Here is a 27,413-nt window from a genome sequence, read left to right on the forward strand (position 1 = left end):
GGTGAGGGCTGTCCCCTGAAGCTCTGGAGTGACAGCAGTGGAGAGGTGCACATCTTCCTCGTTCTGATCCCACGCTGGTTTCTGAGCCCACCAGGGTTGGCGATGCGGGTCGTGGTGGCGATGGTGGTGGAAGATCAATAGATCTTTCCTTTGGTCTCAATCCTATGAGATCTGATTTTGCAAATGATGGAGCTGAGTGGGCGTGGCACTGATGCTGGCCTCTGACAGCTCGCTGAAAACTGGAACTCACTTAGGTGGGCGTTGGCTGCCCAGGTTCACGATGGAGCACAGCTTGGCTGAGTCGCAGGTGTGGGGACTGAGTGGTGAACAAGTGCACCGTGGGGGAACTTGAGCTTTCTTGCTGTAATTTATTACTCAGACACCGCTGGCCTGTTTTTCGGAAGTGCCATCCTGTGACCAGGACCAGGCTGGTCCCGGTTGGCGTGGAGCTGGGCTCCCTTGCCTACCACTTGGAATCCCAGTGCGTGTGCCCTGCTTGGCTGGGGAGACTTTGGACCTCCAGCCTCCTTTGTGTTTTCCTGACACCGCTTGCCTGTTTAAAAATGGCAACAGCGTTGTATGCTGAACCCAAGCAGTGTCTCCTTTAGGAGCTGGCCCAGAAAGTGGGGAGTGGCTGGGTCTGCTCCGTGTGCCTGGGACGGGGGCCGCCGCCCCAGGTGCCCTGCTCTGCAGCAGCCTCCTGCCCATGCACCTGCTGCCCTGTGGGCAGTGTGCAGGCAAAGGCGGTACCTGGAGAAAGCCGCCGGCGACCCGGGTTGGCTTTTTCAGGGTGGGAATTCTGGCTTGGTTGCCTTGGATCAGCCTGCTGTGGGTTTGCGTGTTTTCTAAAGGGGAGAGAAAGCAAAAGCGGGGCCCTGCTTCCCCCCAAACCAGCTGCTATTTCCAGGAAGCCGAAGCATCCTGCACACCTTGGGGGAAATAGCAGGAAGAGCTCGGGTCCCAGAGGCGTCGACCAAAGAGAAGGAACATTCTCTCTGAGTGCCTACTCGGGACGGCAGCCTGCATGGCTAGCCCCCGCGTCCCCCTGACAGCAGTGCCTGGTGGCCATGGCCCTGGGAGGCCAGCAGAGCTCCCGGGCTTGAGGTTGAGACATGGAGGGCGCAGGGAAGAGACGTGAGCCAGGGATGGGAGATCTGCCCCAGCTGCTGCTTGCTGGGTCCACAGGGAGCTAAGAAGGGAGTTGGGTCCAGCGGGAGGAGCTCCGTGTGTGAGTGGCCGCCGGGGACAGCTGGCCCGTGCACTTGACCTCTGCATGCCTGGCAGGCAGCAGCCACTGCCCTCTCTCTCACAGCAGCCGCGTTTCCATCACCTGGGCTGCTCGCTTCCTAGGGCTGCGCTGACCAGTCCCACAAACCGGGTGGCTTACAGCCCTCGGAACTACACTCGCTCGGTTCTGGAGGCGTAGGGTCTAAAAGCCTGGCGCCCGCTGCGGTGCTGCTACTGTGGCACTGGGGAGATCCCCGCCCTTGCCTCCGCTGGCCTCTGGTGGGTCCCCCAGTCCTCCACCTCCCTGGCTGGAGCTGCCTCGCCCTGACCCCTCTGCCTCCCACTCCACCCGGCCTTCTCCACTGCTGTCTCTGTCTCTTTTTCTCTTCCTAAGGACACCAACTATGGTGGTCAGGGGTCGCCCTAACCCAGAATGGCCTCCTCTTAACTAATGATACGTGCAAAGGCCTGGCACGTGCTGCGGTGCCACAGGTGGACGTGGCTGTGGGGGAGGGGAGGCGCTCCATTCTCTGCCAGTGCCTGGGGGCTGACGGGCTTCTTCCGGTAGATGATGGGCTGCAAGCCCTTGCGGCACACACTCCCGTGTGGCCCTGGTGGCCCACCTGTGACATGGGAGGATTCCCCTGGGTGGCCTAGAGTACCCACCAGGCCCCTGCAGTTCCCGCCAGCATGGAGATGGGGGGAGAGCGGGTTGCAGAGCTGCCCGTTCTGGGCGGCCCGCGTTTTATCTGTATTTTCTAGATGGGGACTGGGAACTAGGGAGGGATGCTCCCAGAGTCACACAGCTGTTGGCCAAGTGGCTGGAATGAGAGGCAGACCCACATCCGAGTTGAGGTCACTTCCTGTGTGGTCACCACAGGGGACACAGGGAAGCCTGGAGGTGGCTTGCAGCAGTGAGGATTAAGGCAGGCCCGGAGGAGGGCGCCATGGCTGGTGGGCAGGTGCACCTGGCCCCTCACCTGCGAAGAGGCCGCCCGCCCCCTAACTGCCTGTCTCCTGTCCCCCCAGTGCCCTCTGCCAGTATGACCCGCCTGATGCGGTCCCGCACGGCCTCCGGCTCCAGCGTCACCTCCCTGGAGGGCTCCCGCAGCCGCTCCCACACCAGCGAGGGCCCCCGCAGCCGCTCCCACACCAGCGAGGGCTCCCGCAGCCGCTCCCACACCAGCGAGGGAGCCCACCTTGACATCACCCCCAACTCCGGTGCCACGGGGAACAGCGCCGGGCCCAAGTCCATGGAGGTCTCCTGCTAGGCGGCCTGCGTGACCCCCGCCACTGCCCGGGACTCTGCAGCTCCTCCCCTCGCCCACCCCTCCCTGCCTGCCACCCCCTGTAACTCCGTATTAACCCAAAGCTTATTTTGTAAGCGTGAGCTCTGGTGGTGACAGATGGAGTCTGGCCAGGGTGGGGCAGTGGGGGAACCTAAGGAAAAAGCATCGCAGTGTCCTGATGTGGGTGTGCAGTGCCCAGTCCTCCCTCGCCCCCCGCTTGGCGATGCCGGAGTGCCCGGAACAGAAACCACGTGGCCGCAGGCACTTGCAGGTCCATCCTCAGCCGAGCTCCAAGGGGCCCGGCAGAGTCCTCACTGCTTCCTCAGCAGCCCGGGACCCACTGGCCGGGCTCTGGAACAGAACCCTTTTCTGATCCGGCGTAGGGGAGTGTGGGTACCGCTTTTAAGTAGGCAGAGCAGGAAGGCAGGGAAAAAAAAAAAAGGTGGAATTGACATGGACGCTGAGACGGGGAGGAACAAATCTTCGTAGCTAACTTGGAGAAGCTCATTTGTCAGGTCGGTGGCCCTGTGAGCTTTTGGATGCAGGAGCATCCGGCCTGTCTTTCTGGCCTGCTCTCCAGGTGCCGTGAACATGGGCGGGAAAGCCACGTCTCCCGAAGAGACCGTGTTGGCCAGCATTTGGGGCTGTGGTTTTTTAAGGCTTTAGCTCTGCTACCTGCCGCCCCCTCCGGCACCCCCTGCCCCAGCCTCTGTCCCCACCCCACATACATGAGTGGAGGGTGCGCTTCTGTTCCCAGGGGAGGACGTCTCTGAACTGGAGCTAAATGTTGTGACACAGTGGGTGCTGGCTGGGAGGGGGTGGGGGCGGGGGCTGGCTGGGGGCTGCTCCCTGGATGTGGAGGATTCTTTGTGGCTGTGATGGGATCCAGTGGTGTCGTCATTTCAGTGGCTCCTGGCCTGTTTCCCAGAACCCTCGTGATTGAGTTAAGTCCGGTCTCCGATGTTCGGCCGCTGGGGTTGAACCTGAACTTGACCACTGGGCATTGCTGACCTGGTACTGTTGCGACTTTGCATAGAATTTCTGTCCTTGTGGAGGACGCGAGCTCCAGCGGGCAGTGGTTGAGGGAGTACAAGGACTCTGGTCCGCGGGACTCTGCTGCCTTCCCCTCCCCAGCCCCTCTAACCTCTGCCGAGTGGGGCGGCACCCCTGGCATTCTGGCAATGTCGGCGTAGCTGTCAAGTCCCTGTACTACTGCCTTTTGATTTTCATTTTGGCTAACTATGGATTTTCTTATAGGAAGCGTGATCAGACCAAATCGAGCATTGAATCAGCCGCTGGGGCCTGGTGATTTTGGGGGACCCTAGAATTAGTAGAAGGAAGTGGCCAAGCTTCCCAGGTGACGGAGAAGCCGTGACTCAGTTTACCTGCCACCTGCCCCCTGGGGGACGTCCCCCAGCTTCGCACAGAAAGGTTGGGGGTCAGGTCCAGAATGGCCCAGCGTGGACCAGAAACCATGTGTCTAGCCTTTCCAGAGGGGTTTCTTAATGAGATATTTGTATTTATTTCCAGACCAATAAATTTGTAACTTTGCAATGGCTGTGTCTTTTTTTCCCGACCTGGGAGAGTGCGTATGTGCTGTTGAGGTCCAGGGATGCGTCTTTGCATGAAGGGACTACCCGGTCTGGTTCCTGGGGCCTCCTGCCTCCTGCCCCCTCCCTCCCACAGTGACATTCTTTGCTGTAGAGCAGCTCTGTCCTTGGAGAATGCAATAGCAGCCGCATCTGTAACTGGCACACTTCTAGTGGCCACATTCACAAGAGTAGAAATGGCTAAGACTGTTTGCAAAATACTACAGGTTGAATATCCCTTACCTAAGATGCTGGGGCCAGAGGTGGTCCAGAGTTTGAGCTTTTTCAGCTCTGGGTGTATTTGCCGGTTGAGCATCACCAATCTAAAAATCTGAAATCCCAAAATGCTCCCAACATCCCTAACTTTCGGGGTGCCCTGTCGTCCTGTACCATTCCCATAAAAAGTAGGGAGCAGAGGCAGACATGGTGCCTAGAAGTTAGGCTGGGGTTAAGACGCCGGTGTGGCCTGCCAGCCCCGCGATGTGAACTGCAGCTCTGGCTCCCGTCTTCTGCCTCCCGCTAATGCACACCCTTGGAGGCAGCAGCTGGTGGCTCAGGAAGTGGGGTTTCTGCCACCCCCGCGGGAGTCCTGGCTCCCAGCGTCAGCCTTCACCTCGTCCTAGGTGTCACGGGCATTCAGGGAGTGGCCAGAGGATGTTATGGCCTGTCTCTACCTCTGCCTCTCAAATAACTAAATTAGTTCTTCAAAAAAAAAAAAAAGGCAAATACTCAGTTTTATTTTTTAAAAAAATGATTTATTTGAAAGAGTGAGAGAGGGAGAGAGAGAGATCTTCTCTCCACAAATGGCTGCAATAGCCAGGGCTGGGCTAGGCTGAAGCCAGGGGCTTCTTCCAGGTCTCCCATGTGGGTGTAGGGGCCCAAGCACTTTGGGACACCTTCTACTGCTTTCCCAGGCACATTAGCACAGAGCTGGATTGAAAGTGGAACAGCCAGGATTCGAACTGGTGCCCATATGGGATGCTGGTATTGCAGGCGGCACCTTAACCCATTGCACCACAGTGCGGACCCTGGCGTGTTTTTTCGTACTAAGAAACCCACTGTTTCGCATTCACGGTTAGGGCTCACTGCAGGTGGAGTCCCATCTGAAGTTCTCAAGAGCTTGGACAGACAGTGCTAAGAGGATAAAGCTTTTCGACCCACGTGAGAGCCGTCTTGTTTATGTATGCAGGAAGGCAAGGCCTCCTCTGAGACCACTGACAGCCAAGATAGTGCTTTGACTCCTGTACCTTTAAGCAGAAAATCATGGGCAATGTTTGGGTACCACCGGGGCTGCATCCCAGGTTGAAGCTCCAGGTGTGAGTCCTGGCTCTGCCTCTGATGCAGCTTCCTGCCGAGGTGCATCCTGGGAGGAAGCAGGTGAGGGGCTCAAGTACCTGTGCCCACATAGAGGACCCGGATTGAGTTCCGGGCTTTGGCCTTGGCCTGGCCCAGATCTGGCTGTTGCGGCCATTTGAGGAATGAACCAGTGAATAGAAGATGTCTCTCTGTCTCTCTGCCTTTCAAGTGAAAATACACCCCGCAATCATGGACGGGCTTTGGAGTAACCTCGCATTGTCTTCAAGGTTTTGTTTGGGATTGGCTTATACCGATTTCAGAGGCGTTCCCAGCATGGGGGTCAGCGTGGCACCAGGCACCAGGAGGGTGGGCGTGGTCAGCCTTCGTGAGAGGCTACACAGGGCAGAAAATGAGGCTGGAGAGAGGGCCCTGGGGAGGGGCTGGTGGAGGGGAAGGCTGGCGCCTTGGGCTGGGCGGGGGGGTTCCTCCAATAAGCCAGGGGAGCCTTCGGAACATACCAAAGGCTACTACAGGGACCTCTTAGCCTGTGGTGGAATGGTCCGAAGGTGGCACCTGCGTGCCTTGGTGTCACGGCTGCTTTCTTGGTGAGACAGAAGGGCAGGCCAGCAGTCTCTGCACTACTGGTGAGTGCCCGCCCCCGGCTGCCTCAGTCATAGTGCTACTCTCATTCCAGCTGGTGACATCACTGAGGTCTCTTGGCCTGCAGGTAGCCAGAAGGAAATGCGAAATTGCAGGTAGAGCTCAGTGCAAACAAAGCCGCCTTTGTTTCCCCATGCAAGGATGTGGCCGCTGAATTCTGTGCGAGGCCCCAGGTGAAGGAGGCCGGCTCTGCAGGCACAGGGGTTACTCGGCAGACACAAGCTGTGCCTTGCCTGCCTCAGGTGCTGTGTGAGAGGTGGGAACAGAGAGAAGGCACGGGCGGAGGAGCGAGCGACGGGACAGTCCCGCAGGGGCCCTAAGGGTTGGAAGGGGCAGCTTGGGGCGGGGGAGGGGACTTCCATGTGTTTGCAGGTGTCAGGTGCTGCTTAGAGGTGGTGAGCCCAGAGCATCTATTTCTGTTCTCCTTGGCTGCTGGTTTTGGTTTCAGAGCCCCTGACCTTGGCTTTCAGCCGCAGTTGGGAGGCCACGTACACTGAGGTCAGCCAGAGGGGGGCCCTGCAGGGCCCAGCATGGCCTCTGCCTGCAGTCTTCCTCGCTGCCCCTCCCCCAACAGCAGTGTTGCAGTGAGAGCCCCGGGAGTGGCCCTCGTAGTGGCAGAAGTGCATCTGATGGCAGGTTTGTCTTGGGCCTCTTCGGGGGCGCAGGAGCCCTGCTGCAGTGGCCCACGTGGCATCCCCAGGGAGAAGCCCAGGTGTGGCCTGGTGGGATTGGGGAGGGGTCCACCGAGCCGATCGACTTCCTTCTTGCTCAAACCAGATTTCTCTGTGTCTCTGGCACGAAACGGGGCCCCTAACCCAGCGTAGTGGGCCAAGCCTCTCTGCCTGCGGCACCACCACCCCCTATGGATGCAGGTTCCAGTCCCAGCTGCTCCACTTCAGATCCAGCTGCCTGCTAATGGCCTGGGAAGGCAGTTGAAGATGGCCTGGGTGTTTGGGCCCCTGCACCCATCAGGGAGACCTGGAAGAAGCTCCTGGCTCCTGGCTTCAGATCGTCACAGCTCCAGCCATTGCGGCCATTCGGGGAGTGAACCAGTGGATGGAAGGTCTCTCTCTCTTTCTCTTTCCCTCTGTCTGTAGCTCTGCCCCTCAAATAAATAAAAAAATCTTAAGAAACAAAAGCCATGCATGGGTTTCTTTCTTTCTTTTTTTTTTTTTGACAGGCAGAGTGGACAGTAGAGAGACAGAGAGAAAGGTCTTTTTGCCGTTGGTTCACCCTCCAATGGCCACTGCGGCCGGTGCATCTCGCTGATCCGAAGCCAGGAGCTAGGTGCTTCTCCTGGTCTCCCATGCGAGTGCAAGGCCCAAGCACTTGGGCCATCCTCCACTGCCTTCCCGGGCCATAGCAGAGAGCTGGCTTGGAAGAAGGGCAACCGGGATAGAATCCGGCACCCCAACCGGGACTAGAACCCGGTGTGCCAGCGCCGCAAGGCGGAGGATTAGCCTGTTAAGCCACGGCGCCGGCCTCATGCATGGGTTTCAAAATGCATTTGCAGCAAAACACACTTCTGAAATTCCAGACTTTGTGAAGTGAATGGCGTCCACACAGGGGTCGGGGTGGGGGTGGGGGACATTGAGCACTTGATGGGGCTGTGGCAGCTGATGCCACTGAGAGTCCTGCTCACTGCTGCAGAATGTGGCCTTCCCCAGCCCCGGAGCCCTCCCCGGAGACGCACCCTGCGGAGGTGGCCCAAGCCGCATTTCTAATGCACCTGACCTCCTGACTTCTTTTCCCCAAAACTAGCCTTCTCCCAGCTGGGTGTGGCACACGGAGGTGGAGCACAGGGTGGAGAGCTCCGGAAACACGGAGCAACGCTTGCTTGCTCTGTTAACTGTGATGACTCTGCCTCTAGTTTCTTCTTTCCTGGGAAGAGGAGTTCCCTTGGCTCCGTGGATAAACCAAGGCTCGGGGTGACCCGGCTTGTGCCATCGCCTATTGATGCCTTGGCTTAGGAAGTATCAGTTGGTTCCTGGGACCAAGTAGGACTCTGGGTGCCATCAGGATCTTATTGCCTGTGGGAGTGTTTCTCTCCCCATTCTGTTGTCCCTTTCAGAGTCCAGTAACTTGCTTTCATGGTGTCTTTTTTTTTTAAGATTTATTTATTTATTTGAAAGTCAGAGTTACACAGAGAGAGGAGAGGCAGAGAGAGAGAGAGAGAGAGGTCTTCTGTCCGGTTCATTCCCCAGTTGGCCGCAACGGCTGGAGCTGCGCCGATCCGAAGCCAGGAGCTTCTTCCGGGTCTCCCACGTGGGTGCAGGGGCCCAAGGACTTTCCCAGGCCATAGCAGAGAGTTGGATCAGAAGTGGAGCAGCCGGGTCTCAAAGTGGTGCCCATATGGGATGCTGGCACTGCAGGCGACAGCTTTACCCACTGTGCCACAGAGCCCTGAAGCTCAGCTCTTAATACAAGGTCTCCCTCGTGGGTGGCAGGGACCCAGCTACTTAAACCGTCCCCGCTGCCTCTCAGGGTATGCATAGCAGGAAGCTGGAACTGGAAGCGGAACATTGATGCAAAGTCCGACACGGCAGTGTGAGATGCAGGTGTCTGAGCTGATGATGTAACCCCTGCCCCGCATGCCTGCTCCAACGAGTTTTGAGTGGCGATTTGGAGATGTCCATTCTTTATAGAGTGTGGGAGCCAGGACGTGAGCTCTGGGCCGGCTTTCTCTTCTCTGTAGAGGTCATTTTTGCTCGGTCTTACATTGGGAAAGAGCTCAGATTCAGCTAGAGTGGAGCCTCTGGAGACAGAGGATACATTGTGGTTTTGTTTTGCTGATGGATTACACTGGCATCTCTGCTGTATGCTTTTTTAAAAAGTGTTTATTTATTTGAAAGGCAGAGTTAGAGAGAGGGAGAAACAGAGAGATCTTCCATCCACTGGTTCGTTCCCCAGATGGCTTCATCCTGGTCTCCCACGTAGGTGCAGGGGCCCAAACATTTGAGCCATCTTCCACTGCTTTCCCAGGCACAATAGCATGGAGGTGGATCATAAGTGGAGCAGCTGGGACCCGAACCAGTGCCCACATGGGATGCCGGAGTGCAGGCAGTGGCTTTACCTGCTACGCCACAGCACCAGCCCTCTGCTGGATGCATCTTAGAAGAAAATGCCTCATAGTGAAATGCTCTGGCCATTTTTTCCAAATTCCATTTACCTAAAACTGCAACTGCCTGGGATCCTCAGGAATTGCCCCCAAAGTCTACACACACGTGCACACACATGCACGCACACACACATTCTTCTTCATCCGACACGCCCACGGGCTCCACCATCTAGCCTCGGCAGACAGGTGTGCTTAGAAGCCATTCGCCTGGGATTTTTCTGTTGGAATGAACTCTGCCTTGACTTTGATTGCTTCATCGTGTGTTGGGGGGTGGGGGGTATTGGCGAGATGGGAACTTGATTTGAAGGGATCAAGAGACACCCACGCCATCGTTTCCAGCCATCTGCACATCTGTTCACGCAGCTGAATGAGGGCAACATCCTATGCTGGCTTTGGGAGACGTGGAAGAGTGTGTGACAGCCTCTAGCCTTCGAAAGCTGCAAGAGTGTGGGATTTTAAATCAAGTTGCAGCATAAAATAAGGACATAAAAAAACATTAAGGGAACAAGTCTGAGATCAAAGTAAAAAGCATTCAACTGGATATTAGTGACATATCTTACTTGCTACTTCTAAAGACATGCGTAAGCACATTGGTAGAAATTCTAACTTGTGGATGAGCCCTCTTCCAAGGGAACTGGGACTGGGCGGGCAGCAGACGGGTCACCCCGTGCCCACCGTGTCCCGAGCTCTATGCAAGCATTTGCAGGTGTGTGATGCCGATCCCACCAAGAGGCCGGTTCTGTCGCCTGCATTTCACAGCCAGGAAGCCGAGACCGCCAAGGGCTCACCCCGGGAAGGAGAACGCACGTTGAGCAGCCCTTACCCGGAATACGTGGGAGAGAAGGTGCTTCAGATTCAGGGTTCTTTGGTTTTGCAATGTGTGCCTAGGCTCTGCGAGTTATCCCTCGTAACCTGAACGTCTGAACTCTGAGATGCTGACACACCTGCAGCGTCTTGCGCATCCCTTTGGGCTTTGGAGCATCTCAGGTTAGGGACGATCGACCTGTGTGTCAAAGTCCACTTGGCCCCCCGAAGTCAGGTCCATCTCCACTGTGTCCAGCAGCCCCCCTCACCCCTGCAGGTGCTCCCCTGGGGCCCTCGGCAAGCAGCAATGGCCACATGCCAGGCACCCTGCTGTGCAGACATAGTAGTCCCTGACCTCAGGGGAACCCTCAGTCCAGATGGGGATGTAGAATGGCATTGAAGAAATGAACGTGTGAGTGGGTGCGTGAATGCCCCAAACCTCCACCGTGTATTTACGTGACGTCTTCCATCCGGAATGCGTTGGCAGCTCTGCTCTGCTCTGACTGCTAGAACGGATGTTTCCAAGCCCATCTCCGAGCTTCTAAGCTATCACTGTCTCCATGCTGAACGCACCGAGACCTAAGTCCGCCACCCGGGCAGTTACAGAATGCTCTCAATGCTCCAGCACCACCTCCTCGTAACTGAGGAGACGAGAAAGCCCACCACATCCAGGGGTTGCTCTGCTGAAGGTTTATTGCTTTAAGGAAAGAAGCTTACACAGGGGATTTGCGTGACAAAAACCATTTGCGATGAACAAACATGTTGCATGCTACACACATCACGAGTAAGAGGAGGGATGCTATACAACATGGTGGACGGCCCGAGGGCTGTGGGACCTCTGAGGGAAATGCTGAGACGTTTCATAGTTTTGGTCACTTAACAAAAGTGGCAGTAGAAATAGTTAATATTAAATCACAGCTTAAAAATAGATACATACATACATATGTACACATCGAGAGGTACAGAGAGACACAGACAAAGTTCTGGCTCGCTCCTGGGCAGGGTTATCGTGCGGGTTATTTTGCATCAAAAATAAGTATTTGAAAAGCGGTGACATGATCAGCATCGTGGTACGAGCCACACTGCGTGTGCACAGTCCCTTCGGCTACACAGCCGCTGTCACTGAGACCCCAGACTACCCTCGCGTTTGCATCGGCTTCCTTTGATCACTCTCTGAGTCACTGCAGAGTTGAGATGGCGGCGATTGTCAGTTAAGCACCTCTTGGAGAAATCCTACCTCCTGATCGAGTGCCAGGAGACCCAGGTGTGGCACTAGAAGAGATGGCTCAGGGGTCGGAGAATCCTGGGTTTGCCATCCCGGTCTGCCATTTGCTGGCTGGAAAGAGCCTGAGCCAATGATGTAGCCTCTAGGAAGCACAGCTCGTCTTCTAAGACAAACGCAAGCAATTCCGCGTCTCGGGGTTTGGCTATGAGGGTTCCATGAGATCCAGCACTTAACGCACGTAGCGCAAGGCTGGCACACGCTAAGCCTGGTCACCATATGCTCATAATAAAGTTCGCTAGGCTTCAGCAAGAGCGAGTGGTTTGATGAATCCAGAGCCCCCTCCTTCTCCACAGCGGCACACCAGAGCTTCATCCTAAGCAGTAATGTGAGGTTCTCTCCTGTGTCAGATCATGGAGCTACAAGGGATCAGAGAGACCACGAGGAGCGCTTAGCCTCTTTGAACACCCCACCGATGGGTTCTCCAACAGGAGCTGTCAGGCTCTGCCTCGGGTCCTCCCGAGAGCAAGGCAGAGGAGTGCCAGCAGGGGACCTGGCTGCAGCGGTATTTTGGCTGACGTCCCAGCCTCCTGGAGTCCCGGCTCCTCCATCTGCGGAATGGAGAAGAGAAGCAGACACAAGCGGCTGCCATAGTAAGATCACGCACAGCGTAGCGTGGTGCTTGGCTCCAGTAAGCACTCGGTCAGTGGAGGTTTTTCATTAATGGTTGTCACTCTCAGCAGCGGGCCACACAGTTGCAGGAAAGGGCTCCAGCACACTGGGTGCAGGTCTTCCTCGTGACCTCACTCCGTGGATTCCAGAATTCTCTCCAGGCCCTGCGTGGGGCAGGTTCATTTCCCAAAGCCACCAGGAGCTGGCGCATTCCCAACATCACACCCCACCCACTCTCGGGATGATCCCCAGTCCCTCCCGCCGTGCCTACAACGACCTGGGAAGCTTTGTTCTGTTTCCCAAATCGGGATGCCAATTCAGTAGGACCAGGGGTTTTCTTGAATATTTCAGATGGAATCAGCTCACTCCTAGCCTTGTGATTCATGGATGCAGCTGTTTGCCCTGGAAGAAAACCCACAACGTGCACCCGGAAGACACAGGAATGCTTGTATGCAAACCACTCCACATTCCTTTAAAACATTACTGTCTCTTTCCGTATGGCTCTTAAGAGAAGGTTTTGGCTGGTGAAAATTGGATTTTCACATGAACCCTGGCAGGGAGAGCTTCGGAATAGAAGTAGGAACACATACAACAGGAATTCATCGGATATGTATTGAGCACCATGGTCTGCCCAGCGCTGGGCTAGGCTCTCGGGAGGTCACAGTAGGAGGGTCCGTTCCCTGTTCCTTCTGCTCAGGAATCCCCCAGGCGGTGCACACAAGTCCCTCGTGAGTAGCCGTGTGTGAGTGTTTAATGTGCAGTGTTGGATGGACAGAGTCACTTTTGAATGCATGAAGTGGCTGGTTCTGGTGCAAAGGGGGAGGTGATCTATAAGGAATGCGTGGACTTCTGTCTATCCCCCCTGCCTTTTTGGGTACCTGACATCAAACACCCAGACTGTCCTCTTTGGGGAAGAGAAGAGTGAAACATCGAAGTAGGAAATGGCGATTCCCCTGTGCGTTCCTATCCTACACTTTCAGAAGCTCTAAAAGAAGGGCATGGGAGCAGGAGCGATCAAGTCAGTCCCTCTTGGATCTGAGTCCCAGTCCCTCCCCCACCAGCTGGGTGACTCTGGTCAAGGTTCCTCGCCTCTCGGAGCTCCCATTTCACACTTGTAGGAGCCGAAGGCCTGACGGGATTGGCTGCCCGTGACCATGCGGAGTTGGTGAGCTTGGGGGATGTGGAGCCCTGAGAACAGTGCGGGGCACGCAGAGGAGTTGCGAGAACCGCAACAGCAAGAATGGCCTTTTACTAACAAAATAAGTGATGGCTTCATTTCCCTGGATCATAGCCTTCCCTCCCTTTTACCTCCACCCGCTTTGGGGTTATAACACCTGCTCCAACGTCTGTCCATTTCTACAGAGGTCAACCCCTGTGTTCAAACCTGCAAACTGGACAGCCCATTGGTCAGCAGACCCAAAGCCATGCCAGGGGTTCCTGCCATAGATACAGATGTGTGCTGGTCCAGGTTCCAGGCCCTTTGTGGTCCTGTAGGCTCTGCTCTGGACGGAGGCAGGCTACACCCACTTCTTGGGTGATCCACGGCACACTTGCACCTGTCTTTGGTCGTAGGTGGGGGTGGCCTGGACTTCAGTGGTACCTCCCAAGGCCCCTAAAGTAAAGGAATGTTCCAGACACCACCCTCAGGGCTCCACCAACTCCCATGAGCTCCTCTGGCAGGAGAGGGCTGGGATGCAAGAAGGGTCTGGCCCACAGCCTGAAGCCCTGTCAGTCAATGGCTGCATCTGAACTTGGCTGACCTTGCCCTGTCCCTGGGGTATTGACTGGGTTTTGGTTTTTTTTTTTTTTCCCATGAGCATGAATAAAGTTTGTCAAATCGCATTTCTCACTGGAATGAACCCAACTGGGACTCTCTAGAATGTCTGGGTGAAGAGAAACCTAACTTCTAGCAGTGCTCAGGTTAGTGGATGCAACTTTCCCTTACAAATCCAAACCAAGCAGCCATTCACCTCACCTGGCAAATGCTTGGTGACCTCAGCATGTACGAGTCTTCGGCGTCAGAGCTAGTCTTGGGGTGTGACGGGCAGCATTCGAGTGCCACTTGGCAGGGCCCAAGGAACTGTAGCCCCCGAGCCCGTCTGTCTTTCTGAATGGGGCGCATTGTGTGATGTGTCCTCTAAAGAGGGAATTAATGAGATCGGAAGTCTGGCTGACCCCCACTCCTTGCAGCTCAGACAAGACCCAGCAGGACTTCCAGCAACCTGGACAGGCCAGACCAGGCGTGGGCTTTGTCCTGAGAAGCCAGGATCGGGCCTTTTCTTTGGAGTGGCTGCAGGAGTCTGCCATGGTGGGGACGCACAGTCTGGGCTGGAGCAGCACCGTCAGGGGTCATCCGGGTGGTCTGAGAAATAAAGGAGGCCAGGAGCCATTACCAGGCTAGCGAGAAGTGAGTAGGAAGCTGGCCGAGAAGACTCAACGGTGACAAGCTGCTGTCACGGAGGGCTGGCCAGACTCTGCGCCCTGTGATGGGTGTCTGCCTAATTGGCGATTTCTGAGAAGTCGGGGTAGGATTCCAAGTCAGCAAAGATGTCATTGGGCTTCCGGCAGCTCAGGTTGCAGAAGCAAGCGTTAATCCACTGGACCTGGCGGGAGAAGCCAGGCCCGCTGGGGCACTGGAAGGACACGCTGATGGTCTTGGACTTGTAGGGTATGCAGCACCTGTCGTCCGTGCAGACCCCACAGTACTTGGGTTGGTAGGAGCGGGTGCTGACACAGCCGGCGAGCGTGAAGTTCATGGGCACCTCTGGCTGGTACACAGCCAGACACTTCTTCCCTGCCTGCAGGAAAGGAAAGGTGCTTTGAGTCGGTATGCTCGGAGGATGAGCACCCACCAGCCTTCCTTCCACACCCCCAATTCTCCCAGTGCACCTCATCTTCCTTCTAGCTCCTCAGCATCTTCGAGCAAGGAGGCACATTATCAAGTCCAGTGGGGTCCAGCCGTGTTCGGCACAAGTAAACCGGGGAGCACAGAGGAGCATTGCTTTGCTCGGGTTGTATCTGACTGCCTGTACCTTCCCTTTCCTTTGTGTTTCTGCTTTGCCAGTGCCCAGTCATTCTCCACAGCCTCACCAGCCTGGGGAGTCGAGTGAACCCAGGGGTGCCGTACACAGCAGCCATGCTTTGCCCTAAACCCCTCTCCCCCATGGCCTCCCACACACACTCTTACCATTCACCTGGATGGACTTTAACTGAAGATGCTGTGGGTGCTTTGATGCTGGGGGCTCTGTTTCTGTGCACATTGCATGCCTTGTACATCGTGATTTCCCAAACTCATGGCACGAACCGTGCCTGGGTCTACTACAGACTGTGGTGGAGCTGGGGGGAGCAGAGGTGTGGGCTATGTGGGGTACAACACTTCCACAGCTGGAGGGACCCCTGAGGACTGGTAACTATGGAAACAGAATTGGGTGGGAACCGTAACCTGGGGTGAGAGATGTGCCTCTGCTTTGTGGTAGAACCGTCTCTCAGCTCAGCGTCTCAGCTCCCAAGTCTCCTGCTGTTGGTGTCTTTTCCACTCATGATTTCAGGTGAGAGGTGTCTACCAAGGACCCCTGTGTGCCGAGCACCCAGCATACAAGGCCACTGTGGCAGGAGGAAATGCTCAGAGAAGAAGCAGAGGAGAGAAGAGAAGAAAGGGTGTGGGTGGATCAGGCCGACCAACCGAGAGATGGCTGCAGACGCGGCCCAGGAGCCGGGGCAGTGTTGGATGTCTGAAGAGGATCACGGGAAGCGGGGCTGTCTTGTCAGTTGCACCGCCTTCTCCTTAGTATCCCGAGAAAGCTGCAAACACGGGGCCAGCGCCGAGCTTGGTTTTGCTGTGCTACCGGGCAGGCCAGCGTGAGGCCAATGAGTGAGCAGGCCTTGGGCTAGGCAGATCAGATCCATGTTTAGCTCTGCGGGCCGGAGCTCAGTTGATTTATTTTAATTATCGTAGACTCCCAGAGCCGGAAGGGATTTCAGAACTGAACTCCAGTATGCCAATGCTGAGGGCCTGAGGCTCGGAGGGGGGCGACTGCCACAGTCAGCCCCAGTGCACGGACGGCTGTACGCAGTGGAGCCACACTCCAGAGCCCTCCTGTCACTGGGCACGGCTGTCTTACGCCCCGGTGCAGGCGAATGTGGGCAGGCGTGGGCGTGGAGGGAGGACGGAAGTCAGGGAGAGGCCCTTGGTCATTTCAGGGGAGCCCTGAATTCCCTGTGACCTTGGTTCTGCCAATAGGAATCATAGAAGCTTCTGATGAGTGACATTCACCAGCCTGGTGACATGGATTGTCCCAGATGTCGGTGACGACAGACCTGCCAGCTGGGCTACTGACTCCCACCGTGTCAACGGCCCCCACGAGAAAGCCCAGGCGTCAGGCCGGAGGCTGGGCTTGTCTGGGAAGAACAAGAAGTCACCCCCCGATCTGGACCCACCTTGATATGATGGCGGATGTCCACGTCGCAGGGCCGCAGGTTGCACAGGCGGCTCTCCTGCTCTGGCCAGCACCGCGCGTTCACGTTGGAGATCCGAGTCGAGATCCCCAGGCCACAGCTGGTGGAGCAGGGGCTCCAAGGGCTCGTGTAGGCAATACAGTTACTGTGCCACGGCTCCACCTCACCCGCCGCCTCTGCAGAGAGACCACATTCCCCATGAAGCTCCGACCTCACCTGTCCCCAGCCCTTCCATCGCCACATCAAGGTCTGGGGACTGGGCTGCTCCTCCCCACAGCAGGGCCAGCAGCGGGAGAGGAGGGCATGGTCTATGATCCTTGGGTCTGGCAGCTACACGGTGGCCACATGGAAACCCTGAAGGAAGCCCTCCTTAGAGACTGGCAGCCCCAGGTTCACCTGCTCTGCCACCCAAAGCTGTGTCACCTCACACAGCCCCTCTGGCCTCACTCTCCTCCTGGGAACAATCACATCTGCTTTGCAGGGCTGGCTGGGTGCCTAGGAGCACCTTGCTGGGTGCTGGGAAGAGGGGGTTAAGAGACACAGAGCCTGCCTCTGCAGAGGTTCACTGAGGGAAGCTCACAGGTGAGTCTCTATAGCCTGGCTCCTGACACCTCATCACAGCCATGCCGGGGCATAGCGTTCAGGGGACGTCGCGCTTTGGTTTGCAGCCCCCGGCACTGCTGTCTATGAGCTGCCAAACTTCCAACCAGCTGGCTCTCCCCTCCCCCTCCCACCCCACCCCCAAGGCCCACATCAAATGCAGTTGCCAGCCTTCCAGGGAAGAGTCGGAAGCCGACTGCACACATTTGAAAGTGTCCGGCTGGTCCTGTCCCTTAGCCATCAGTTGCCGCGAGCTTGTGTGGTTACTTGACCTTTGGCTGGCTCAGCCACTGACTCCTGGGGGGTATATGTGCCAACATCTAGAGGGAGGAGGGGCCGACGTGGAGAAGGGCGGAGAGCTGGAGCTGGAGGCAGGTGACAAGGCAGCAAGAGGGCTGCCCGCAGAGAGATGCACAAGATAAGAGGAGGCTCACCCCACCGTGCGCACACAGGCGAGCACCAGGGAGGAAGCAGCAGGCAGAGAGGCAGGAAGGGGGAGAGGGAAGGATGGAAGAGGGTAGGGCGTCCTTGCGGTGGGTGGCAGGACAGGGGAGAGGAGAGAAGCCCGGGAGGGAGGAGTCTACGGTGGATCAGAAGGAGAAAGAAAGGGGAGGGACATTCAGTGTGGCACACTCTGCCCCCCGGAGCTAATGGCTGTGCAGGGAACTCTGGAGTGTGACTGGGAGAGGGAGAAGCCTGCGAGACAGGGATGGAGGGGGGAGGGCGTCTGATGGCAGAGGAGAGCCGGGCTCGGCTGAGCCGGGGCTGTGAGCATCTGGGAGGTGGTGCTAGGGGGGATCAAGAGCTTGGGTTTCTGGGTCAGCTGGGCAGCATTGCAGGGGCTCAGCCTGTGTCGGGCCAGAAAGGGGTCACTGGGCCACACCCGATGGGCAGCCGGCCTCTGCCTCGCCCCTCCCCGTGACCCTGCCGTGGCCCTGCTGAAGGGGTGGGGGGCTGTGGTGAGACAGCTGCCCCGCTGCCTTAGGCCCACTGGGGACCAGGCTGTCCCTGCGGCACCCCCTGTACACTTCTGTCCCCCAGAGCCGCATGGGGCGATGTGTGGAGTGTCTGGGGTTCTCAGGGCAGGAGGTGCTACCGCCACGGAGTGGGTAGAGGCCGGGGCTGCTGCTGGACCTCCGGCAGAGCAGGCAACAGCCCCCACCACAAAGAAGCACCCAGCCCAAGTGCTGACGACACCAGCGCTGAGGAATCGACAAAGCCCCCGAGCCCCTGAGCGATCTCATGCGCTTTTAATGAAAAACAGCCCAAACTCAAGACTCTCAGAGCCACCACTCTTCCTTCCCTCAGTCCTTCATGGCCACTTGCCTGGCACAGACTTTTCTCTAGAAATGGCACCAGAGGCCCCTGGTCTTCCTCTTGATTCGCCTTGTCTCCCCGTCACCTCCTTGTCTCCTGTCACCTCCTTGTCTCCTGCCCACGGCCCAGCGCTCAGGGGTCAGCCTGGTCCCCTGCCCCCAGTAGCATCCCTCGGCCATCTCACTCCACCGGCTCCAAGCAGATGACACCAGGGCTCGCTCCCTCCTCCGAGACTGTCTCCAGTGGGCGCACCTCTTTATGGTCTCATAGGCAGGGCACCCTGCTTCCACCCGTCCAAGCCAGCCTGTCTCACCCCAGGCAGATCCCCTGGGCCCCAAACATGTTCCTTCTCTTGTATTTTGTCCTAGATAAGGATGAGCCCTGGGAGTCATCCTGTTTTCACTCACTGCCCTCTACACATGGGATAAATGCCAAGACCTTCAGTCTTGGCATCACCTCTTGGTCGGTTCCATCCTCAGCACCTCTACTCCTGCTGCCCTAGTTCAGGTCCATATTAGCCCATCCATCCACCCATCCATCAGTTCACTCACCCATTCATTCCCCATCACCAATCTATTTATCATCCATCCATTCATCTTTCCATCCACCCATCCATCCACCCATCTATCCATTCATCACCTATCCATCCATTCACTCACCCATTCATTCTCCATCATACCATTCACCAATTCATTTATCATCCATCCATTCAACTTTCCATCTATCCATCCATCCACCCACCCATTCCTCATTCATCTGTCCTATCCATTCACCATCCATCATTTCACTGACCAATTCAGTCATCATTATCCCATTCACCAATCCGTTTATCATCCATTCACCCACCCATCTATCCATCCATTCATCAGCCATCCATCCACCAATCCACTCATCATCCATCTATCTCTCCCTCCGTCACCCACCCATCTCACTATCCAATCATTCACCCATTTATCCATCCATCCATCTATATGACAAACACTGATTGGGTACCTACTAAGTGTCTGGTCCTGGGCCAGGCTCCAAGAGTCAGTAGCGAAACAAACAAACCTGTCTTGTACCCTTCCTGTTCAGGGCTTCCTCCTATCTGGTTTACCTGGCTGAAACCTCACCTGCCCACCCATTCTCCATTGCAAGTGCGTGGTGGGGGCACTCAAGGCATCACGAAGCTTCTACCAGAGCCCTGCCCTCGCTTGCACCTGCTGCTCGTGTCTTCCCCAACTAGAGACACGCCCCTCCTCTACTCCCCCACTCAAGCTCTTAAGTAGCCTTACAAAGGATTGCATGTGTAAGGTTTTGTTCTTTCCAAAGCACCTCCTCATTTTATGCTAGGAGGATCCATGAGACAGGTAGGGTAGGTGGTATTATTCCCATTTTACAGATGGGAAAATAGGGCCCCAGGTCACACAGCTGGTCACACAGAAGTGGGACTGGGGGTCGGGCTCAGGGGTTGCAGTGGTTCCCAGACGGTGGCAGTTCCACGGGTCGCAGCCTCCCCTCCCCCGGCCCCTGTTCCCTGGAGGCCCTGCACCCACCGAAGGCCCCGGTGTCGCGGGGCGTGGCCTTGCGTGGCCTCCTCGCATCCTCCTCGCACAGCCACTGCTCGCAGCAGCTGCCGGGCACCTTCACTCGCCGAGGGCGGCGGCACCAGAGGCGCGGGGGGCGCGCGCTGAGACACTGCGGGGTGCAGCCCACGGTGCCGTCGATGCACGTGCAGTTGTACTTGCAGTTGGGCTGGAAGGACTCGCCGTTGTCGTAGCGCACCCCGTCCAGGATGCAGCCCACGCCGACCACCTCTGCAAACACGGGGTGGGGGTGGCTGAGTCAGGCCTGGAGGGCACGGCGCCCTGGGCCTCCATGGCCGCCTCCCACGGCTGGGTCACACCCCAGCCCCAACCCCAACCCCAAGTCCCTGGGGCACCGCTCCCAACACGGGCGAGGGGGCACTCCAAAGTCCCAGGCAGGGAGATGCAAAACGGGTGGCTCCCGGAGGCTGGGGCTTTGGTGGGCCCTGAGCACAGAGAGGGTGGGAGTGCCCTCACAGCTGGTCACTGGGGAGAGAGGACAGAGCCTTCCCAGGGCTGGGGTCCCAGGGGCCTTGCTCCCTGTCCCGTCCCCCCCACCTGGCATAAAGCCTGATGCTGCTCAGAATTCTGGGTAGGCAAACAGAGTACATCAGAAAGCAACAGTATTTACACAGCGTTCCAGGTGCTGGGCACTCAGCTGTGGGGAAAACAGACAACAGCTGGGCCCTCGAAGAGCCATGCAGAGGAAAGACAAAGAGGCCGTAGGGAACGGTGACAGGGACAAGTGTCCCAGAGAAAAGTGGAGCAGGGAGAGGTGTTGGGAGGAGGCAGCTTCTAATCGATTCAGATGAATGGAGAAAACCTCACTGGGGATGACAGTACTGCCACAAAGACTGGGTGGGAGTGAGGAAGTGAGCCAACCTGGGTCCTGGAACCTTCTAGAAGGCAGGTGACCTACCTCGGGTGGAAGGATGGGGAGGGGACAGGAGAGGGGGGAGGGGAGAGGAGGGGAAGGAGATGAGGTTGGAGGAGGCCTCCCTGTAGGATCAGCCTAAGATGCAAAGTTGTTAGAGCACACAGTAGGTGCTCAATAAGTGACCGTTGGGTGAATGACATGCTTTAGGCTTCGCAAGAACACTCAGGCTGAGCATAGACCAGACTGAAAAGAGGCCGGGGCAGCATCAAGAGGCCAGGAACTCAGCAAGAGCTGGTGGTGGCTGGGGCCGGGGAGGGTCCTGTAGCCAGGAGATGAGCTCAGCCCTGGATGGATTCACCTGCTGGCCGGAGCCAAGAATGACCGGAGAGCCAGGTCAGAGATATTGTGAGGTGCAGGTGGCGACTCCAGCGCCCAGGGCATTGTTCATGCAAACCTGGTGTTCAGGGAGCGATCTGGGAGCTGTCGGGGCAGATGTCACTCTTGATGCCCGGCTGGGGACAGCGTCTGCAAACGCAGGCGGAGAGCTCCGGCAGAAGCAAGAGCGCCCATCTGAGGAAGGATGGCTTGAGTCTCCAGCCCCCGGCTTTGCCTGGAGGCAGTTGCCGGCAGGAACAGCCGTCGCAGCACTCAGCGAGGGTGAGGTTTCCTAAGTGCCAGCTCCTGTTGCATTGCTTCCTCTGTTCTACGAGGAAACACCACCACGATGGCCCCTTCACTTCTACACGGGGCAAAACCCAAGCCCATGCGACGACAGAGGGAAGCCTGCTGAGGCTGCTCTGTGTGCCGAGGTGTGGTGGCCGGCAGAGGCGGTGGGGAAGGAGGGCAGCGACACCTCCTGCCCACCTGATCCATGCTAGGCGCCACGAGGCTGCCCGTGACCTAACAGGCACAGCTCGGCTCCTTCCCTGCAGACGGGAAAGCCCAGAGCGTCAGGGGCCCGCTCGCTCAAGGCCTCGAAGCCAGTGACATAGATCTGGGCTCACACGCGGGGATCTGACTCCACTGCCCCTTCCTTCCTACCAGATACCAGGGAGGGAGGGGAGGGAAATGAGCAAAAAGGAAAAAGAAGCAGAGGAAATATGGGTGACTCGCTCAGCTCTGTGTTCTGGGGCACCAGTGGCTGCGCCCTCAGGACGATGTGAGTGAGTGTGTGTGTGTGTGTGTGTGTTGGCAGTGGAGAGAGGGGGTGGGCTCTTCTTGGGCTCTGCCCCTGTTCATGGAGACTTGGTGGGAGAAGTCAGGGCAGCTGTTTGATCATTCTTAGCACGGTGATCCTCTTTCTTACTGCACAATGCAACCTCCTGGGGCCCTTTAAAAAGCGCCCAAGGTGCTCGTGTTGGGTGCAGTGGGTTAAGCCATTGCCTGCGATGCCAGCTTCCCATAGGGGTACCAGTCTGAGCCCTGGATGCTCCGCTTCTGATCCAGCTCCCTGCTAATGCATCTGGGAAATGAGCGGAAGATGGCCCAAGTGCTTGGACCCTCACACCCACGTGGGAGACCCGGATGAAGTTCCTGGCTCCTGGCTTCAGCCTGGTCCAGCCCTGACTGTTGCAGCCATATGGGGAGTGAACCAGCAGATGGAAGATCTCTCTCTCTCTCTCCCTCCCTCTCTCCCTCTCTCTCTGTAACTCAGTCATTCAAATAAATAAATAAATAAATTCTAGAAAAAAATGTTCGAGCCCACGCCATGCACCAGAACACACAGGGTGGGCCTGGCCCCGTGGTTTGCTGGTTTGGACCTCCCCAGGAATTTTTGGAGCTCTCCAAGTGAATCAAGCTTGCATCCAGGTTTGAGAAGCACTGCATCTGGGAGGTTCTCTGGGCTCCTGCAGGCTTTGGGTGGGGACGTGGGCTGGTGCTGCTGTGCCTCCCGCAGCCAGCCTGCCACAGGCGGGCAGGCTCAGTGCGTATGTGATGGCTGTGCACACTGCCACCAGCAGGCTCAAGGGGCCACTCCTCTTTGCCCTGCTTGCCAACCATCAAAAGCCTGGCTCCTGGCAAGACGGCGAGGCTGGTCAAATTTTCATCACAACTCCTTGCTCAGCTCAGATTTGCAAGTCTGGGCATCACCAAGTTAGCTTTCTTCTTACTAAAGGCCTCCCAGGATCTCAGGCCACCTCGCTCTGCCACGAGGGCCTTCCTGCCCTCAGCATGCCCTGTGAGGGCGACAACAGTGGGGCATGCCTTGTAATGCCCTCACTGTGCTGTCACTCACCAAGGTCCTCCGTGTGAGTGAGTCAGTGGGTGGCTGGATGGTGGATGAATGGAGGATGGATGGAGGAGGAATGCAGGATAGATGGAGGAAGGAGGGAGGGTGGGAGAGAGGGAGGGGCGGGAGGGTGAGTGATGGATGGGTGGAGGGATGCAGGGATGGATGAGTAGATGGGAAGATGGAATAAGAGAGGGAGAGAGGAGGAAGAAGGGAAGAATGGATGGATGGATGGATGGATGGATGGAGAGAGGGAGGGAGGGAGGGATGGATGGAGGTAGGGAGGGATGGGTGGATGGGGGGATGGATGAGGGATGTGTGGATGGAGGGATGGAGAGAAGGAGGGAGGGAGGGATGGATGGATGGAGGCAGGGAGGGATGGGTGGATGGGGGGATGGATGAGGGATGGATGGATGGATGGATGGAGAGAGGGAGGGAGGGAGGGATGGATGGATGGAGGTAGGGAGGGATGGGTGGATGGGGGGATGGATGAGGGATGGGTGGATGGAGGGATGCAGGAGTAGGCAGGTAGATGGATGGAGGGATAGAGGGATGGATGAGTAGGTGGGTAGTTGGCTGGCTGGAAGGAGGGAGGGGTGGTAAGATGATGGATGGGGGGTGGGTGTGGGCATGGACAGAGGGCAGGCAAGAGGGATGTGAGCTGGTGGCAGGGGCGGGCCTAATGTTGACTGAGCCCCTACCACGTGCCAATCCCTTGGCTTGTCCCATCTGCCCGGAGCACCTGGCCTTCTCCGTCAGTCTCGGAGGTGAGGAAGCAGCCCCAGCAGGGTTCGGCCTGCAGTCCCAGCACCAAGCAGCCAGGGGGCTGGGATTCGAAGCTGGGCGGCTCCAAAGACCTTGCTTGAATTCAGGCTCCCTCAGCCTGCCCACTGGGGTCTGGGCCTGGGAGGGGACCCGCCCTCGCTCTGAGGATGGGAGTGCACAGGACAGAGACCCTGCTGTAAAGGAGGGTGAACCTGAGACAAACAGCACAAACCAACGGCGTGGACAGCTTCTCTCCCGTGTTCTGCCGCGTTTAGACCCCAGCGCTCACGGGGAGCTGGTCTGACCGAGGTCTTTGAGTGACGTGCTCAGAGTCACGTAGGCAGCGAGTGGATCTGGAAGCCCAGTGTCTGCCTGGAAATGCAGGATCCTTCCACCACACCACACTGCCCTCGGGCCCGACCTGGGGCCTGGCGTTTACACAACTGAAATAGCCGGGCGCTCTCATTCAGAGGTCACGCCGCCCACAGACCAAGCTAGTTTGGCCCACAGAGTGTGTTTCTTTTTCTTTTTTTTTTTTAAATTGTTTGGAAAGTATTGCCAGCGTTTACAACTCATATACAAATGTGGGTTTTTGGGTTCCCTTGCACACTGAGTAAGCTAGATGAGCTCAGACTGACTTTTCTGCTTGGTCACGGTGGCTGGGGCACCAGCGCAACCTCTGCCGGCCACAGTCCACGTGCACAGTCACCACTGTTGGGAGTCGGATGTGCCAGGCTGGCGATGGCTGCTTTTTCGTCCACTGCCTGCTCGCCTGCACATCTCCAAGGGCAGCTTCAGCCTGCTGGTCGGCTGGGCTGACCATCGCTTAAAAGTGGTCTGTTGGAGGGCCCCTCATTTCTGTTTCCCCTCTGGGCCCCAGATGCCTTCCTCTCTGTTCCTCCAGGGGTCCCTGGCCTCTCTTCTTTGTTTCCCTAGGGGCTCATGGCCTCAGATGCAATGGCAGCATTTCTGGGGGGGGGGGGGGGCATGTTCAGTAGAATAGGAGTGGTGTGTGTGTGTCTGTGTGTACTTAGGTATGCATGTGATGTGTGTATGTGTCGGGGAGGTGAAGTGACAGGTGGGAGAGCAGTGGGTTGACAAAAGAGCCCAATGCTCAATTCAGTTGGAAAGGAAAAGGCTTCTTATGATGGCTCTTTCGGAATTTGGCAATGGACGTGAACGTGTACAGCCTCTGAGAAGTCCTGTAGTATCTACTGAAATGTGCTCGTTCCAAGGTCTGCAAATCTATGAGGATGGCCATGGAACTGGAACGGAAACAGTCAGTCTCCCCTGGGGCTGGGGACTGAGAGGCCACAGTGGCCGAAGGAAGGACTTGTGATTGACAGCAGGGATGGGGCCAGCTTTTCCAGGTCCCTGGTGGAGAAGGCAGGCAGCAGGGGCAGCTTACGGGGCCCGTCCCATCTCTGGGTCTGGGAGGCAGTGTTCCTCAAGAGGTAGTGCCCGGCACCTGAGTCGGTCTCAAGACAGCTTTGGAGATGTGTGCCATCGCAGTGAGCGGAAGTACTGTCTTGGTGGCCTTGAAGAACCGTTGGGAAAGGGGAAGGAAATGGTGTGACAGTTACTTATAACTGGATGTGGTCTAGGGCAGGAAGGCCAGGCCAAGCTCTCCCTGCCTAGGCCATGAGGCGAGGGAAGCTGACTGTGCACATCAGCAATCAGTCTTGGAAGTCAGCATGCAGAAGGATCACCTGGAAATGTTGACGGTTGAGATCCCCACCCCCACTTCCAGGGAATTTGATTGAACAAGTCTGGGCTGGGGCTCAGGGGTGACCTTTTTTTAATCAATGCAATCAGTGATCCTGTGCAAATGATGCCACAAGCTGTCTTTGAACGCACCATTTTGTGGGGCTGGTAATGAGGCTCATTAAATGATACACACCGGGAAGATGGGGTAAGCGGGGGTGATTATTGCCAAGCCAAAGCCGCATGACTTGACATGAACGTTGAAGCCAGAACCAATGATCAAAGACAAGGAAGCACCACAAGTTAGCGCTGAAGCTCAGCTAGAATTGTCAGGTTTGGAGTTACAAACGCAGCCACTGCTGACAGCCCCCACCTCAGGAAGCACAATGGGTTAGCTGAGGGCGAGAGTGGGTACCCTGGGTGGCTACATAATGGAGCAAACGTGGGGTCACATTTACGGGGAAGCTTCCATCTAGCATGAGGGGAGTGAGATGGTTCTTGGGTTTAGGAGACTTTGTGGAACTTCCCACAAGCTGGCCTGCCGCATCCTGATGCCTTGTAACCACGCTTTGTCATGCTGATTATTGCCTAAGATACTGCTTGGATGATTCAGACCAAGGGAACTCCAGATCAGATCAGAGCAGGAGGCCTGAGAGTCCCAGAAAGAGGATCTTTGAGGAGCATACAAGCAATACCCATGATATGACACTTGAAGATCAAAAAACAGATAATAGCTCTCCCTCCAAACATGAGAATGCTATAAAGACCAAGAGGGAAGAAAAAGCAAAGGCAATTAGGAACTCCAGGAAAAACATAAAGTATCACAAGAAAGGAAATTCAAACAGTGCGCTCCCTCATACTGCAGTGAACAATATTTACATCATCATAATATTGCAAATGCAGACGATTGTGTAAGCAAATATCATGGCGGTTATATCCGGAAGACAGGGAGGTGTTTGGTGGTATTGAAGAGGTGAATCATCAGCTATCATATAGGAATGTTAATACATCATCCAAAATTAATATATCACCGTGGTTAATATATAGAAGACATACATTGCACACCTTGTTACTATAAGGATTAAAAAGTTACAAGTGTAGTAACTAAAGGAACAAGGCTAGCAGGAAAGAATGCTTTTAGATGGCTGGTTTTCATTCTTTCAAGTCTACCAATTTTTAAACTACATAAATTTAATTTATAATATTTCTAAAATATCTGGAGCTCTCCAGGATCCTGGAGAGGTGATGGGTATTGATCAAAGACCCTGGCAGTAAGAGACAAGAACAGGCTGAGGTCTTTCCTGGTGGACAGGCCCGAGTGTGTCTCCAGGACCGAGAAGACAGCAAGGAAAGAGATTTTGGAGGCAAGAGGAGGGCAGGAATCCCTCTCTTCCTAGGAAAGCCCCAGCCTCTGGCCACCCACGGGCCAGGGTAGAGAGCACTTCCTGTAGAACAGAGACCTGTCCATGGGCAGGGCTGTGTGTATGCCGAGGGAGAGGGGCCTTGGGCAGAGCTGGGGGGCCGGGGGCTGATCAGAAGGTACGGGGGGTTCTCACTTACGTGCACACACTCCTATTGCGTACCTCGGGCGGTCCCCACTGTAGTCGCAGTAGAGGCCCCGATGGGGGTCACAGATGGCGGCCTCCGTGCAGTTGTCCCCAAGCTGCTGGGCACACATCTTACAGCACTCACAGCCATCCGTGATGAGGCTGACCCCCAGCGGGCAGCGGGGCGGAGAGGGCGGGCACTCGCACGGCCACTTGCAGAACTGGGGGCGTGAGGAAGTAGTCTCCTCCTGTGGTGCTGCGGTGGGGGCCATGGCTGTGGGCAGCAGAGAGAGGGCCTGTGGGGGAAGGGCAGAGGTGAAGGGGCTGTGGAGGCTGAGGTCTCTACCCCAGAGAGCTCCGCGGTCACATTCCCATTACATTGGCTCTTCCTTTCAGCCATTCCGATAGCCAAGCATCTCCCAAACTGCCCGAATCTCACTTCCAGCCTGTAGCCCAGGCTCTTTGCTGCATCACGC

At 56.6% G+C, this 27,413-nt stretch overlaps 2 protein-coding genes across 4 annotated transcripts in view; one reads left to right on the plus strand and one right to left on the minus strand.

Annotated features, from left to right (window-relative positions):
- NDRG1 (N-myc downstream regulated 1) overlaps positions 1-4,062 on the plus strand; it is a 45,786-nt gene extending 41,724 nt beyond the window's left edge. The window contains exon 16 of the mRNA XM_062187957.1: positions 2,257-4,062. Within this exon, the coding sequence (XP_062043941.1) occupies positions 2,257-2,498 (242 nt within the window). The 3' untranslated portion in view covers positions 2,499-4,062. The remainder of the gene's footprint in view (positions 1-2,256) is intronic.
- A 1,999-nt stretch (positions 4,063-6,061) lies between these two features.
- The window catches only part of CCN4 (cellular communication network factor 4), a 34,118-nt gene continuing 12,766 nt past the window's right edge, over positions 6,062-27,413 (minus strand). Inside the window, exons 2-6 of one of the 3 annotated variants that reach the window (XR_009865661.1) lie at positions 26,951-27,233; positions 19,785-20,045; positions 16,315-16,508; positions 13,853-14,675; positions 6,062-6,122 (exon numbers count right to left, since the gene is read on the minus strand). Coding sequence is in view for 1 of the 3 variants with exons in the window: in XM_062187958.1 (XP_062043942.1) it covers positions 14,376-14,675; positions 16,315-16,508; positions 19,785-20,045; positions 26,951-27,233 (1,038 nt within the window). In the remaining 2 variants the exon portion in view is untranslated. Of the gene's footprint in view, positions 6,123-8,198; positions 9,617-10,067; positions 14,676-16,314; positions 16,509-19,784; positions 20,046-26,950; positions 27,234-27,413 lie in introns of those variants that run through there. The other 2 variants (XR_009865660.1, XM_062187958.1) reach the window with 2 other exon arrangements.

This window comes from Lepus europaeus, chromosome 4 (assembly GCF_033115175.1).
Source record: "Lepus europaeus isolate LE1 chromosome 4, mLepTim1.pri, whole genome shotgun sequence".
NCBI classification, from domain to species: Eukaryota; Metazoa; Chordata; class Mammalia; order Lagomorpha; family Leporidae; genus Lepus; species Lepus europaeus.